Below are 15,715 nucleotides of genomic sequence, written 5' to 3' on the forward strand. Positions count from 1 at the left end.
GTGGCGCTCTGGCCATGGCGTGGGCCTCACCTGGTAGCTGACCAGGAGTTTGCTCTTCCACAGGGAGCTGGGCACATCGTGGATGGACAGGCGTAGGTTGTGGTAACTGTCTTTGAAGTGCAGGACACGAGGCTCCTGGATCAGCTGTCCACCCAGCTGCTTCTCCAGCTGCACCACCTCCTGTGGTGCCCGGATGGTCAGCAAGGCCCAAGGGTGGGAGTAACCCTCCCTGCTGCCCCCAAGACAAGGGTGGTCAGCCCACGGGGCTGTGTGGGGAAGTACCTTGAGTGCATCGTGGGTGTCATGCAGGCAGTACACACGGATGTTGTACTCGAGGGAAGTGCAGGCCACGGGAGCGAACAGCAGGAGCTTGAGACGCTTGGTGGCAGCCACACTGAGGGCCTCTCCCACCAGGGCAAAGCGGCCTAGCTGCTCAGTGAAGACATGGCAGGCGCTGGCCTCCAGCTGGCAGTAGTAGAGGTGGGATGGCGACTCCTCCCCGAGGTGTAGCACATCCTGTGGGCGGGGCCTGGTGGGTCAGTTCCTAACCAGCTGGGAGTCCTCAAAGCCACCAGGCCACCCTCAGCCCTCAGAAGTGGCCAAAGCTAGGGAGACTCAGGACCACACAGCCGCTGAAGGCCACGCAGCCAGGGTCGGGTGGGGTAGCCTCAGACTCCGTTCCCTGCTTACCTCCCAGCTGCCCTCGCAGGACTGCTTTTTGAGGTGCAGGCTCCAGCTGTCAGGACTGGGTTCCCCGCAGTGGTCCATGACCAGGATGACCGGCCGGGTGAGCAGGACTCCTGGAGGCCCACAGCTAACGATGGGACTCAGCAGGGTCTGAGAGCCAGCTAGGGGCAACCTCAAGTGGGGAAATACGGGTGGGGAGGGAAAGGTGTCAGTGGCCGGTCCTAGACTGTGGGGTTTGGGACCCTAGGGGCAGGAGCTGCAAAGCAGGGTGAGCTTAAGTGTGCCTCATCCCTGTCCTCCCTCAGGCCAGGTCAGAACAGGTACAGCAGTGCTGGATACCTGTGCAGGGTGTGTGTGTGTGTGTGTGTGTGTGTGTGTGTGTGCCAGTGATTCAGGGCAGCAGGTGGGTGCCCTCCCAACCCCCTACCACAGCGAGGCCCAGGCCCACACCTCACGTCTTCTGGCTTGTGCAGTGTGAGGTAGATCTCGTAGATCTTTCCTCGGGGGATGGCATCTGGGGGAATGAGGAGGCTGATTCCTGTAAGAGCAAAGGGTCGGGCTTATTGCTACAGATACCAATTACCCCGTGAACTAGCCAGACCCATGACTTTCCCCTGTAGCCAGCCTCATCTGGGGACAGGGGTGCTTCAAGGACCGCCATACTGTCCCACCACCCACTACCCACATAGGCACGACTCTGAGTCAGAGAGACTCGAAGAATGTCTGAGGTAAAATAGCTTGGAAAACGTATAACTAGGCCAGAAGAGGCCACGTACACTGTTTCTACTTCCCCTGTTAGCCAAATGGCATTATTTGGGACCAGGGCATTTTCTGCTTCAAACCTTTCCCATCTTCCAGGCCGCCATGCAAGGCCCTTCCCTATCATCCCAGCAGTACTCTGCCCCGCCTTTTCTACACTCAGTGGTTCCCCTACAGGGGTCCTTCCTCCTCTAGTATCCTGTCCCCTCTAAGGACTGGTCGCGCCAGCCACTGTCTCCATCCTTGCAGGTGGTGACAGTCTGTAACAGCCCTCCATGGCCAGCATCGATGGCCCAGAGGTCCTCCCACTCCACGATGTGTCCTGCCCCAGAAGCTTTCAGCAGCAATGCCAGTGTGGGGCGGGGGGAGGGGAGTTTTGGGTGGATCCAGCAAGGACAGAGCTGAGGAATTAGGGAGCAGAGTGAGGCCCTGCTCCGAGGACAGGAAGCCCCGCACGAGGAACCTCTCAGCTCATACAGGAAAAGGGGAGACATTCTGTGACTTCATCCTTAAAGCAGACAGATGTAGCTCCAGGGTCAAGTGCTATCTAAGGACATTAGAGTCTGCAAAGATACAGTGGCGGCCCCATAGGGTTATGCGGCCTACTGACATTGGAGTTGTGGTTTGTGAGTGCACTCCGGGATGTTCGCCTATCTGTGTCCATCAAGAGTGGTCTGTGACAGTGTCACAGAGCTGACACCCAGGAGAGGGACTCTGTTGACCAGGTGCTTCCCTCACTAGCCTGTGCTGCTTCCAGGGCCTGGTGCTGCTAGTGTTGGTGCCGATCACGTACAGCCTGGTGTGAATTCATACAGTGTGAATGCTGGCTGTGGGGAGGCGCACACACACTCGCATGCTAGGCACCCAGAAAACTGAGGGGGAAAAAGTGCTAGCTCTCAGTCCAGCAAGGAGAGAGCCAAGTAAATATCAGTAAGGCACACAGGGGCAATGGGCAGCTTCCCACACTGCCGGGGCCATCGAGTACCCACCATCCATCTGCCTTTCTGCTGGAGCTGACAGGTACTGTCTCACCTCGATGCCCCAGGAGGATGTCTCAGACCCTGTCCTGGGGGGCGGGTGAGGCATAGACGGCAATGGCAGAGGTGGTGCTAGAGAAGGTGGGTGAACCCTATGAGCAAGGGGCAGCATGCTGTGTTCAGGTGCCAAGGCTCTAGAGTGGCTGTCATATGCAGAAGTGCACATAGGAGGGGACAGCACACTGCAGCTAGCCAGCAGGGGTGGGTCACATCAGCCTCGTCACGTGGGCTTTGTCGGGAGCAATAGGAACCCAGAAGGAGTTAAGTCGGGGAGAGCTGCAATCAACTCTGGATTCATCCAGTGAATGTTTGGGGGCTGGGGATGAGATAAGGGGTATGACAGTCTGGGCGTGGTAAAGTATCAGGGCAAGATGGGGAGGAGGGGGAGGGGGGAGGAGGGGGAGAAGGAGGAGGAGGAGGAGGCGGCGGCGGCGGCGGCAGAGCTGTGGGGAAGGGCGAGCACACGGAACGTGGTCGTGTGACTACAGCGGGTTGGTGGTGAGGGTGAAGGAGCAGGAGCCAAGGTGACCCCAGCCAGTTTCTAGCTCAGGCACCGACTGTGGTAGCTGTGAGCTCGGAAAGCCCGAGAGGAGGTAGCTGTGGGAGACGGTGGGAGACGATTCTGTTTTAGTCACAAAGACTCTGAGGTGCTGTGAGACATCCAGATGGAGCTGCCCAAGAGGCAGCTGAGTGTAGAGTTCTAGGCCCTGGGAGAACTGGGGGCTGGGATGGAGGAGTAGGTGAGATCACTTGGAGAGGAATGGCACAGAGAGGGAACTCTGAGGAATGATTAGGGGTACATGGAGTCACCTAAAGACAGGGAACAGAGAATTTCAGAGTGGGATGGTGAGCCTTATTAGTGGTTGCAGCGATTTTTTCAAAGATGGCCCAAGAGGTCTCAGGGACCCCGTCTGAGGTGCTTCTGTGGAGTGGTGGATGGGATCCAGGATGCAGTGGAGGCTCTCAGGGATGCGCTCTGCTGTCTTGTCATTTGTGAGTCTCTGGGGTCTCGTGTTTGCCCTACTCCTGAGCCCGGGGCCTAATGCAGAGCCCACCACATGTAAGGCTGACTATCTGATAAATGAACAGACAATACTTTCATGTCCACAGGCAGCAAGGAGACCCTTATCCATGGCTTCACTGTAGCTCCTCCAACTGAATTCTTTCCTAAACTACGTCCTTTCCTGCTGGCCAGACACAGCCACTCCAGAGGCCAGTTCACTCAGGAGGAACATCTGGGCTGTTGTGGCCTTCTCTGGGAAGATGAGACTAGTCTTAGCCCCTCATGCTCTTTGGGGTCCTACCTGTATTAGGGATCATCAGCCGGCCCCCGAGGAAGTTGAAGGTCCCATAGGCCATGTTGCTGGTGCCTCGGGGCAGGGAACGAAAGTAGTTTTGGGTGGAGAGGCGGGAGACGAAGTCCTCAGCCTCAGAGGTGGGTGAGCTGTGGTGCAGCGTATGGCGGCCACCACCCAGTGGGCTGAGCAGGTGACCATTAGAGAGCTGGAACTTGGGGCTGGGCCCATCCTGCCGGGGACATAGACTGCCTTGGTAGGTAGTGGTGGTGGTGCTGAGGTCTGGCTGGATGGTGAGCAGATGGGGATTGTCTGTGGGGTAAAGACAGACTCAGCTGGTGGTTCAGAGGGTTCCTCCTCAACAGCCCCAGCCTTGAGGACTCAGGCAGGAGAGCCGGGCCACCTCACCTGCTTTGTTGGGCTTGATGCTGACAGGCTGGAATCCTGAGGTGAGGATGGAGGAGTCGGCCACGTCTGAGTCCAGCCCTTCCTTCTTGCGGCAATAAATGAGGATGAGAACAAGCAGCAGCAAGATGAGGCACACAGCCACAGCAACAAGGCCTATGTAGAGGGCCACGTCCTCGGGGCCCGAAGCAGCTGCAAGAGAGAGTAGGGCCTTGGGAACGGCAGGGCTGCAGGGCTGGTGAGGAGAGGCCCACGGCCTACACCCCAGGAGACTAAGGGCTCAGCACTCCCTGGGCAGTGACCACGAGGCAGGGAGCATGGTATTGGCATGTGCACATTCCAGTCCTATACCTGTCACCTCCTTGCTTGGGACTGAACAAGTCCTCACAGGCATAAGATTTGGCCTGAGGTTACCAGGAGCGTGGAGGAGAGGAAGAGCTACTTCCCTGGGGTGAGTGGTCTATGCTTGGCCGCTAGGCTGGGGGTCAGGGTGGCAGGGGCAAGGTGGACTCCTGGGATACCCCAGGTACGGTGCTATGGTCTACACACGCCTGCCTAAGGAGTCACGTATTACAGCCTTGTCCCCAGTGTGGCACTGTGAGAGGCAGTGGGACCTTTTAAGAGGTGGGGCCTAGTGGGAGGGTATTACATCATTGTAAGTGCTGACCCCAGTCCATGGGGGGGGGGGGGCGGTGTCCATCTCTCTGTGTGTCTGTCCGTCCGTCTGTTTGTCTGTTTCTTTCTCCCTGACCTGTGACCTCTCTTGTATGCAATACTGACATGGCACCATCTGCCACTTGGTAACGTGGCTTGGGTCGGGTTACATTTGCCAGAGCCAGCATCGTGCTCTTTGGAACCTGAACCTCTAAAACGAATAAACCTCTTTTGCTATTTCATTATAGTAATGGACAACAGACAAATACATGGATGATCAGCTTCTCATGTGTTTCCAGGTCAGTTCGAGCCCTTATGTATACCACCAGCCCTGGAACTGGGGTGGGGTGGGGGGACCAACCACTTGGAGGAAGTTCTATTGATTTTTGAGAGTTTTTGCATAATGGAAGAAATGTCCATCAGAAAGGAATTGACACAGATAATTAGGTTTTTAATTGAAAGAATAGGGGAGGGTGTAGTCTAGAGAAAAAAATCCAACAGAGATCTTTAATTGTTAGTTATGGCCTTGTAATTAACAGGCCTCACAAGCCCAGCATCCCCACAGGACTTACGTGTGCGCTTGGGGGATGGGATAATTTCAAGGCTGTGGGAGAGCAGATGGGTGTACATGAATCAAGGTTCACATCTGTGCGTGTGTCGGGAGGAAGGTGGTGAGACCGTATGAGCACGCGGATGGGTGTTGAGATGATGGGGAACCCGGGATCCCAAGCCTTGGACAGACACAGACTATGGCAAGGTGGCTGCCTTGCCCACCACCTCTAGGGCTGGACAGGGCCAACTCTGGCAAACTCAAGGGGACCCTGGGGCCAAAAAGACTCACTGTGCAGGCAGAGGTCACTGGTACAGTTGCGGGTGTCCAGGTCAGCACCCCGGCACTCCTCACCTCCGTTGCGGGGTGCTGGGTCAGAGCACTCACGGCTCCGCCAGTGGGTACAGTCAAGTCCACAGGCTGACCACTTACTCCATGAACTCCAGCTCCCATCCACTGGACAAGAGAGACACAGGCAGAAAGCAAACAGTCCAATCAGCTTAGGAAGCTGGCCTGGGCGGCCTGCCTGGGTGGCCCCACTAGTCGTCTGGACCAGGCAGGACAAGCTGGCCTGGACTTGGGCACAATGCCAGGGTCAGGCTCTCCAATCTGTAGGACCTTGGGCTGTCCAGCTAGCCTTGATGACACATGCTAATGACGGGGAGGCGCGATGATGCCAGGGGCTGCTTGGCTCTCCCCACCCAGGGAGGCTGTCCTGGTCCTGAGGTGGTAAGGGCTCTCAGTCACATGACTGCCCTTCTGGTCCCAGGCACAGGTGGATGTGCAGCCCCAGGCTGAGCCTAGATCCTGTCCTCGGACTGCATCTTAGACCCTAAACTGAGCCCAGGCCTGGACACAGACTGAGCCCTGACTCTGAGCACACTGCACCCTGATCCCCACCTCGGACTGAGCCTGGCCCTGCATGGCAGGCGGGTGGGATGGAGCCATGGGGGGGCAGGCTGGTGGGTGCGATGGAGCCAGGCCACGGAGATGGCGTGGTGAGGAACGATGCAGGAGGCGGTGGCCGCTGGTACCTGGGCACAGAGTGGCGCAGGCTGTTTTCTGGACATTCTGCCCCTCACAGAAGGCGCCCCCGTTGAGAGGTGCCGGGTTGGTGCAGCTCCGGCTCCGTTTCTGCCAGCCGCGCCCACAGCTGGCGCTGCAGACGGACCACTCGGTCCACGTCGACCACCCACCGTTCACTGGCCGGATAGAGAAGGACTGGGGTCAGGGAGCGGGGGAATCCTCATACATGCTGGTCCAAGGGATGGGGCAGGAGGGCAAAGGGCCTGTGAGCTGGGGGTGAGTGGGCTGTGTGCTGGGGGAATACTGAGGAGGGCCAAGCCTAGGCTGCGGGACCTCAAGGCCTGGCAGCACCTCCAGAAACCCTGCTCTCTTGGCAAGTGTCGGGGCAGCCAGGCTAAACTGTAGCTCACATGGCACCCCCAGCTGGAGCCTAGCATCTCAAAGGGCTGATCCTGTACGATGTCCCTCTGCCTGCTCTCGGGGGCCCCATATTATGTGGCTCTACTTCCCACTCTGGGGCCTGCGAAGCACAAGGATGACCTGTTATGTTCCCCTGAGCCTCATCTTGTCTCTTCATCTCTTGCGCTGTGCCCCACTCACAAGCGGTCAACACCTGTCCCAGCCCTTTGCCCAGACGTACCTCTGGCCTCTTTCCTAGTCAGGACACTGTCTGGTCAGCCTGGCCCTCGCTCCATGCCTTTCCATCCTACAAGCCACACATGACTTCCCTGATGGTACCTCAGTACCTCCTCCTATGACCGGGGAGTCCCAGGACCCACCATAAACAATGACAGCAGCCGAGGCGCTGCGGCGGCGGGCGACGACGTTCTTGGCCACGCAGGTGTAGTTGGCAGTATCGGCCAGGCGGGCCTGCCGTACCACAAGGCTGTGTTCCCGTGTGATGTACACATTGGGGTCGAGGGAAGGGTCCACAAGGTCCTCGTTCCGGAGCCACTCCACCTAGGGGGAGAAGCCACGCCACTCCATGGCTGGCCCGTGCTGGCCTGACCGGGGGACAGAGTGGCCACTGGGAGGTGGCGGCCAGGAGCCTGAGCTTTAGGTGGGATAAGAGTTCTGGGAGCCCTGTGCCCCTGTAGAGTGGGTCCTGCAGCCCCACTCACCTCAGCCGGGGGAATGCCTTCTGGGGGGCGACAGGGCAGCACGATGCCCTGCTCCAGCGACACTTCCTTGGCCAGTGGCTCCTGCTCAAAGTTCTTGCGCAAATCTGGAAGAAAACAGTGTCCTTAAGTGTCTGGCTTCGCCTGACTGGCTCTTGGCCCGTGGTCCTGCAAGAATCATCAGGACAGAAAGAAGTGCCAAGTGCACCGGGGAACACGGGAGGATTTACGTCCCCAGGCACGTCCTCCACCCATCACGGTAAGGCTGTGACCTCCAGGAAGCCTGCCCCTTCTCCAGGGGATCCTTCTAGTGGCCACTCCTGTACATCACAGGCCTGGCCCTATACTCACAGGCAATCCGGATGTAGGCCTTCTGACTTTTGGTGGTACCCGAGGAGCTCCACGCCACACACTGGCACCAGTATTCCTCCAGCCCGAACACTTTTTCCACCTGCTGCCTTGATACATTGATACGAACCTCCATGGTTGGCAGCCCTGCTGGGTTCAAGGGTTACACTGAGTCTCCCTGTCCTGGACAGTTGACGGCGCCCTGTACCCCCCACAGCAGCCTGTGGACGCTGTGAGCCCCCCTCAGCCTGGAGGGAACTCCAGGCTGACTAAAAGGGACGCTGACATGTCTCCTGGACACGAGGAGTATGGTTTCTAGGACTTCCATTCCTTCTGCTCTGTCACCTGAGGCCTGTCTCAAGTAAGTCATGGACAGAAAATCTCCAAAGTGGTTACTCTTGGAGCTTTGGTCAGCAGCAGGTTTGGCCTCCAGGAGCCCCAGAGAGGAAGGGTTTAGCAGACAGGCTGAGCTCTTTGTAGGTAGAGGAGGGTAGGGAAGTCTGCTAACCTCCCCGGAGGGCTAGCAGGTAGATCTGACAGGTGATAATGTAACAGCTATTATCATTACAGCTGCCAGGCAGGATGGAAACAGACTCCTGGGACTCAGGGTTTCCCACGTGCCAGGGTGGCATCTCACTCATGCAGCTCCCTTCCCTGGAACTGTTCCTACTCTGCTCCGTGGGGGTGCCCACTCTGGACAGAGAAGCAGGTGCAGTGAACACCTGCTTTTCCCCAAGCACCAGGGTGGTCTGAATCCAGCATGGTCAGTGTTCTACAGTCAGCTGGGGTGGCCTAAGCGTGCTCATCCATCCCCCAGGGGGTTACAGTACAAGGGGGTAAGGGTCAGCAAGTGGGGGCCAACGGGGCTAGTGGTCGGAGGAGTCTGGGTGTACTGGGAGAAACCCTTCTCCCATCCCAGTCAGATCCCCACCTTCTGCAGCAACCAGAACCAGACAGTAGGGTGCTTGGGGGAGGGGCCCCGGTCCCTTTGACAACTCAGAATGGGGGATGCTGGTCCGTCTCCATGCCACCTCCCACCCATAGTCTGCAGCCAAAACCACTGTCCCAGGAGTGAGAAAAGACTGTTTGTTTCCAATTTCTCCTCCTCCTGACCCCAATTTCCCTTGGGTCACTGGCTTATCAGAAAGAGAGAGAGAGGCCAGCCGCCAATGTGTTTCCATTGTTAACAGAGAAATTCAATTAGGGTTGCATTGCAGGAGCAGTGAGCCCAGCTGAGCCAGCCGGCCTGGGAGACTGCTTTCCTTCTTCATTTCTCTAACATGTCTCCCTGACCCCTTCCCAGACCCCCTCATGGAGTCTTCCAGCTGTAGCACTGGGACCCAGATGTGTGTATCACCCGTCCCATCCTCTGGCTAGTTCATACAGGTGTCCGTTTCTACAGTCGCCTCTGGCTGCGATGATTACTAGGCAACTTATCTCTGTTCTGGACACTTTCTCCTGATATTCCTACTCTCTCGGGTGTAGGGTTGGGTGGGGCTAAGAACCAAGGTGCCCTTCACAGGGCCTGGGTGCAGGAGAAGTGCCCTAGGCATCAGCCACCTGTCAAGCACTCATAAACTTGGGGCCTCCTAGACAGAGTCATGGGTGGAGCAGGGTCACTTTTCCCTTCTTCCTGTGTCAGGGTCAGGGATGGACGACCTCCAGAACATTCTGGCCTGGGGTACTGAGTGTCCTCTGGGTGGACAGGCCATTGATGGCCCCCAAGCCCCATTCTTCACCACCCCAGGGCAGCTCAGCTTGGGAGCCACAGCACTACACTGGAGTACTTTGTTTTCTGTCCTTCAACCCCTTCCCACTCCCCCTTCTGCTGCCGTGAAGCAGGAGGGGGGAAGCAGGGGGCACTTTTATCCACAATGACCTAGCTTCAGGCCACACCTCTGCAGAGGGAGCTGTGAGCTCCACAAGCTCTGAGGGCTGGGGGCAGGGGGACACCAGACCCTGCCCCACCTTCCAGCAGGTCATTAAGGAGCCTGATCCTGGGACTGGATTCTAAGTGGGGCAGTATCAGCCCGACTAGGAAATATGAGCAGGTGCCAGCCTTGGAGAAGGAGGAGGGACCCTAGGGTGGCTGGACTAGGGGCGGCGTGTGTGTGTGAATGTATATGTGCACACATGGGGACCACAGTGGAGACTTGCTGAGTGTTTCTGGGAGGTGGAAGATTATCTGAGCGCCCTGAAGTCAAAGTGGGTCCCTTCTATCTGATTTTAATACGCACCAAGTTTAACAATGAATAATTACAGTCCGTACCAGAGGCCAGTGCTTGCTTTTACAGACTCCAGGTTTCCCCTGGCCTTCTGGATGGGAAGTGAAGGTAAATGGAGGGCCTTTGTCTCTTGTGAGAGCCCCTTTGCCACCCTAGCCCTTACACAGGAATGAGCAGGGCTTAGGTCTGCGTGGAACGCAATTCCCTGCCACACCTGTCTGACTAGACTGGTTCAGAGTCTTTGGTATGTGCACTGGCAAGATGCTTTTGCCACGGCCTCTGTGCAGAGTTAAGGAAAGCCTTCTCCAGGCCTTGCAGCACTCTGGTTCATAGCTAAGAGATGATTAACTTGGTGAACTTGATGTACTGGTCATTGGAGGCCCAAGGCTTGAAGTTTAAGCAGAAGAGGGACCTGGTGGTTATGTGGGATATGTCCCCATGATTCCGCTTCTCTGCTCATATGGAAGGATAGCACAGGTGCCAATGGGGGTACAGGGTGGGCACTGTCAGTGTGTGCTGCCAAGGTGCAAGGTGCTTAGTCAGAAAGGGCCTGGGTCCCAGGCAGACTATGCACCTGAGACCTGTGACAGCATGCTGTTCCAGGTAAGGAGGGGTGGACAGGTCCATGGCAGGGCTCACGAACACATAAAACGCTACTCTACCTATGCAATGACAGGGTTTCTCCTCCAACCTGAAAAGGCCACTCCCCTCCAGGTCACTGATGAAACAACTGATCTGGGGCTGGAGAGGGTGTCTCCTGGGGTTCTCATGCCCAGACAACGTGGGTTCTGGAGCTGCACTCACAGAAGTCCATCGACACCTCTAGTCTTGGGAGGTACTGTTACTATCTAGAACTTTCTTGAGCTACGCTCCCGAGCTTCCTGCAGGTGGGAGTCCGCAGTCTGAGAGCTGTGGGGGCTGAATCTTTAGTAGCTAACCTGGCATAGAGTGTATGCAATGAATACTTGGGGGGTTGCTGGAAGGAAGTGGGCAAGTGGCAGGTATGGATACGGTTGGAACAGTGCAGAATGCAGAGCGCAGTCAGGAGTCGCTTGCCTAGGAAACAGGCCAGGGGAGCAGAGTCCCTGGGGCCTCAGCTGGTGGGCCTCTGCACATGGTGGGGAGGAATCCTGCCTCTGTGAACTCTGGCGGCAGAGGAAGGGTGTCCTCTCTGTGGGCCAAAGACCTGGCTGGAGCCCTTTGGGGGTCCTGGACAGGTCAGGGTCAAGGCCTCGGTCTTCTCTGTGAGGCAGCCTGCTTCTGAGGACTAGGTCATGCTGTCTGAATCTGGGGCTCTTCAGTTTGCATTCACAAAAGCAAGTGGTTCCAACTGTTCTCCCAGGCCACAGCCTCATCGTGATCTGCCCTGTGTGATCCTCCCACAGAACAAGTCCTGACTACAGTTTTCCTGACATCTGCTTGCACTCCGGCCTCACTTTCCCACCCAACCCCGAGCCATCCTCAAGGGCCATGTCCCGTCTCTCACCCTATTCCTTTGGACAGGGAAACACCCTCCTTCTACGTACTTCTAAACTTGGACGCTACCCCTCTTCTTGAACTCCTTCCCAGGAGCCACTACCCATTCCTGCTTCCCTGCAGCACGGGCAGGCATCTGGGTCACCTCTCTGGGCTCTTTCCTGCCCCTCTTTAGCATCTGAATGGATCCCAGTACTGCTTATCTGCCTGCCTGGATGGCACTGTGGCTCACCCTCACTCTGGTGGCCTACATGTCCCAAATGGGCTGTCTTCTGGGGTGTGTGCTGTATCAGTCTGGCTGAGGTCATGGTGGAAAGAGGTGCAGGACTAAACCAGAAGGCTCTATGTGTGTTAGTGGCTGTTAGTGTTAGTTATGTTGTTGTTAGTATGGCTGCCTCTGTGGCTCTGCTTTTGGGGAGTACTAGAAGCCAATTCAGGGCTCTCTGTGCATGCCCCCTCGCCCACCTGTTGCCTGAGACCTGGCAAGGCAATGGGGAGAGTTGGTGTCCTACGGGAGGGTAGGTACTTCTTGGTTTTGCCCGCTGTTCTTAGGATCCCTCTGCCCATCTGAGCCGAGTCTTCTTGGGTCTGCTTCTCTTGTCGGCCTCCATACCGGCCTGCGTGTCACCCATAGCTCTGATCACATCACTCTGTAGTCTGAAGTCCCACAGGTCAGTGGCATTCCTTGGGGCCCCCTGTGTACACTCATGCACCTTCATTCAGCTTCACTGCTGAGCCGTGACCGGCATGCCTGGTCTCTGTTTGGGCTACGTCCCTGGTCAGGGGTATTTTCTCCCTCTTCTCTCTCTGGCCATTTCCTAGTCCTCCATCATTTAGCCTCCCCCGAGGAACATGTCTGTGAGCCCTGAGGCAGCCTCGACGCCGCTCTCCTCTTACTAAGAAGCCACCCCACTGTCTGCGTCTCTCGGGGGACTGTGTCCTCATCAGAGGGAATGTGAAATAATGCAACCATGCTTGAGCAGGCGGCAGAACACAACCAGAGAATACGTTCTTACCACGTGGAACCTGCTCCCTTCTACCCCGTGTCTTTGTAACCTCTGGACAGGCTGCCCAGATTTTATGCATTGCTGGGAGACCCTGGGGCATTTCAGTGGATGAGTGTGTGTGAGGGCCTTCCCAATTACTTCCCAAGCGAGAAGACCTCTGTCTACCCACAGGGTGCCACGGGTGGGCATTCTGCCTTCCCTGGTGACACAGAAGGCAACCGGGCAGGAGGCGGCTGCACCTGGCCCTGCCGCTTGCAGGAGCTCACAGCCCCTCAGGCCAGCTGTGACTCTTCTCCCTCAGCTGCCTCCCCCGAGTGACCCCATCCGGGACTCACCACTGCTGCCGTCAGTGCTGCGCTCGATCACGTGATCCACCTGGCGTACCCACTCCCCATTGCACTTGAAGAAGATCTGGGTGGCGGGCACAGCCTTGCACACCAGCAGCACGGGCTTGTTCTTGACGATGTACACGTCCTCGGGCTCCACCAGGAAGTGGGGAAGTAGGTCTGGGCCGGCACCAGGCACTGGACTGGCCACTGTGGCACTCTGCTGGGCACCTGCAGGAGGAGGAAAGGAGGGGTAAGCCAGGTCTTCCTGAGACTGGTGGAGGCGGCTGACACAGCAAAATCCCAGTTTTGGATGGGACCAAGGAATAACAGGTGCAGGCTGAGCCACTGGACATCCCTTCTGAGCCTGTGACTTCATCTGCAAGTTAGCGTAAGAAAGGACCGTGACCTTCTGACTAGGGTGGCACGGTGAGGGTAAGGCAGGTGTCGGCACTCAGGAGGCTTTGGACATAAAACAGCAAAGACAACCCCATATTCTACTAGGAGACGTTCTGAGATTTGGCCTAGCAGACTCTTGTCCCAGTAGACCTGGGTGGAGGCGGAGGGCCCGGCACTTCAGACAGGTGACGCTAAAGTACAGGTGAATGGAGAGAGGCAGGGGACTGTACCCAGGATGTAACTTTGAGGGGCAGCAAGGGGGTGCTGGGTGGAGTTACAGTATGGAGGACTGGGGAGGGGTGAAGCGGGGAAAGGGCTGGTGAGGCATGATGGGTAGACATGTCAGGGTGGACGCCAGCAGAGTCTTCCTGGAAGTTCCAGGACCTGGGCCACTCCCATCCATTCAAGGAGACCTGAATATGGGTTTCCTTCTAATTTTAACTCAAACCTACCGCCATCCACAAGTCATTTGTTACTAATTACATGGGTAATTGGCTCCGAGGCATTGGTGGAGGTAAAATCCCCAGAGCAGTGTGATATGTCTGTCTACCAGCAGGACACCCAAGAGTCGGGAATGCTGCTCACCAAACGGGCCCCCAGCTGGCCTGGCTAACCCTCAAAGCTGCAGCAGTTTCCCACCAACACACAAATTAATAGGGGCCTCTGGGCACAGAAGTTGGGGGCTCCCTAGGAAGTGATTTCCGCTCCCTGGTCCTGGAGACCTCGGGGGGTGGGGGTAGGTGAAATCACCGACTTTGCCTCTGTGAGATGGGGTCACTCCAGCGGCTCACGGGGATTCTGGAATACCTCATGAGGTTGGTTGCTCTGAACTGCCTCCTCAGAAAGGTAGGGGCTGCCAGTGGCGGTCCTTTGTGCCACCTCCAGATCCCATTCCTCCTTTTAACGTGTCTTTTCCCCTCCCTGGCCCCTCCGCTGCCAACCTGCGCCTTCCTCCTGTGGCTGTTTCCCCAGCCACCTCCCTGCACGGTCCTGCAACTCTGCAATAAAGGCCCGAGCACAAGCAGTCAGTGACAATGGAGTTGCTCTTCCCAGACCACCCTCGGCCGGGTGTGTGTTAGGTTCAGGAATGTGGAAGATTAGGACAGATGGGGGAGAATCCAGACCTTTCACTGCCAGACATGAGGCCTCAGCAGAAGTCCCTTCCCCTAGAACCCCAGCTCTGACCCTAAGCTCAGGAAGTGCTCAGGGGGACCACCCTATGACCACTCACTCTGAGTGTGGGGGTGGGGGTGCTGAGGGTTGAACCTAGGGCATGGAGCTTGCAAAGCACGTGTTCCGCTGCTGAGCTCCACCCACAGCCTTCAAGCTCAGGGAAGGCTTGAAGTCTGAGTCCGGCTCACTGGTACACCTTAGCGCTCATTCAGACCGCTGAGCTTGGAGAGTGGAGGGGGAAATGGGGAGGGGGCTCAGGAGGCAGTTCCAGAGTGCGGGTGTAGGATGAGTGCTGGTAGGCATGCTAGACTCTCAAGACACGAGCCTGGCCAGGCCACAGCTTCTCCGCAGTCCCCAGGACTGCACACACGAACGGCCAAGCTAGCCCCCAGGCAGGGCCCTGGAAGGAGCCACCACAGCTCCTCAGGGCAGGTCTGGGTCTGCTTCCGCCTCCCCTTAACTGGCAGAGGCTCAGAGCTGGATGGGCACGGGTCCCCTGTGGGTGTGAGAGCAGGGAGTGGGTGCTCAAGCCTCCCGCCTCTCTATCGATCAGCGCAGCAAGCCCTACTCACGTCAGCCGCCCGCTGAACCCAGCACAATCCCTCATGTCTGCATTTAACTGCTAATGAAAAATAAATGTACTGTGACCAATAAGGGACATAGCTCACTTCTCCAGGGCCTCCGTCACGCCACTCTGGTGTGGCCTCCCTCCCACTTCTGGGGTGAGGGTATTTATCAGGAGGCCCCAGGGGTACCTTCCAGGCGGTAGCCCTGTCCTCTATCAAGGACACTTATGGGTGAGTGGTAAATTTGGGCCATTTCCTCTAGGGACAACAGGGTGCTGTCTGGGTGGTCAGAGCCGGCTTCTCTCTTGCTCCCCCTGTGGTGGGCATCTGCACACTATCCCTGCTCACATGTTCTGAGAGTTCTCTCACCTGAACTGCACTGCATGGAGCATGGCGAGCCTTAGCCCCCTCCCTGCCATGGTGTGGCCAGCACACTGAACACTTTCTATATGAACCCTGCCATCGAGGATGGGACCCAGCAGTGCAAACTCAGACCCGAGTGACCTAGGACCCTGGTATGAAGCACTTGAGTTCTCTAGTTGGCCCAGACCCCCCCCCCCATTCCCCACTGCCTCAGCTGGGCCTGCTGGTTCTACCTCCACTGTTTGCCTGCTTGACGGGGGTGTTTCAGGATGGGGCCAAGGCCTTGGCTGGCACCCCAACA

General features: G+C 57.3%; 1 protein-coding gene across 4 annotated transcripts in view; it reads right to left on the minus strand.

The window, feature by feature from the left end:
- Unc5a (unc-5 netrin receptor A) overlaps positions 1-15,715 on the minus strand; it is a 58,570-nt gene that overhangs the window by 2,400 nt on the left and 40,455 nt on the right. Inside the window, exons 2-13 of one of the 4 annotated variants that reach the window (XM_052727781.1) lie at positions 12,923-13,144; positions 7,883-8,026; positions 7,535-7,638; positions 7,193-7,373; positions 6,422-6,589; positions 5,679-5,843; positions 4,187-4,375; positions 3,788-4,090; positions 1,138-1,225; positions 691-859; positions 283-516; positions 31-180 (exon numbers count right to left, since the gene is read on the minus strand). In XM_052727781.1, coding sequence (XP_052583741.1) covers positions 31-180; positions 283-516; positions 691-859; positions 1,138-1,225; positions 3,788-4,090; positions 4,187-4,375; positions 5,679-5,843; positions 6,422-6,589; positions 7,193-7,373; positions 7,535-7,638; positions 7,883-8,026; positions 12,923-13,144 — 2,117 coding nt within the window. Of the gene's footprint in view, positions 1-30; positions 181-282; positions 517-690; positions 860-1,137; positions 1,226-3,787; positions 4,091-4,186; positions 4,376-5,678; positions 5,844-6,421; positions 6,590-7,192; positions 7,374-7,534; positions 7,639-7,882; positions 8,030-12,922; positions 13,145-15,715 lie in introns of all 4 variants that reach the window. The other 3 variants (XM_052727780.1, XM_052727783.1, XM_052727782.1) reach the window with 3 other exon arrangements.

The sequence above is a fragment of the Peromyscus californicus genome, unplaced genomic scaffold (genome assembly GCF_007827085.1).
Source record: "Peromyscus californicus insignis strain IS unplaced genomic scaffold, ASM782708v3 Scaffold_8__1_contigs__length_139910024, whole genome shotgun sequence".
Lineage (NCBI taxonomy): Eukaryota > Metazoa > Chordata > Mammalia > Rodentia > Cricetidae > Peromyscus > Peromyscus californicus.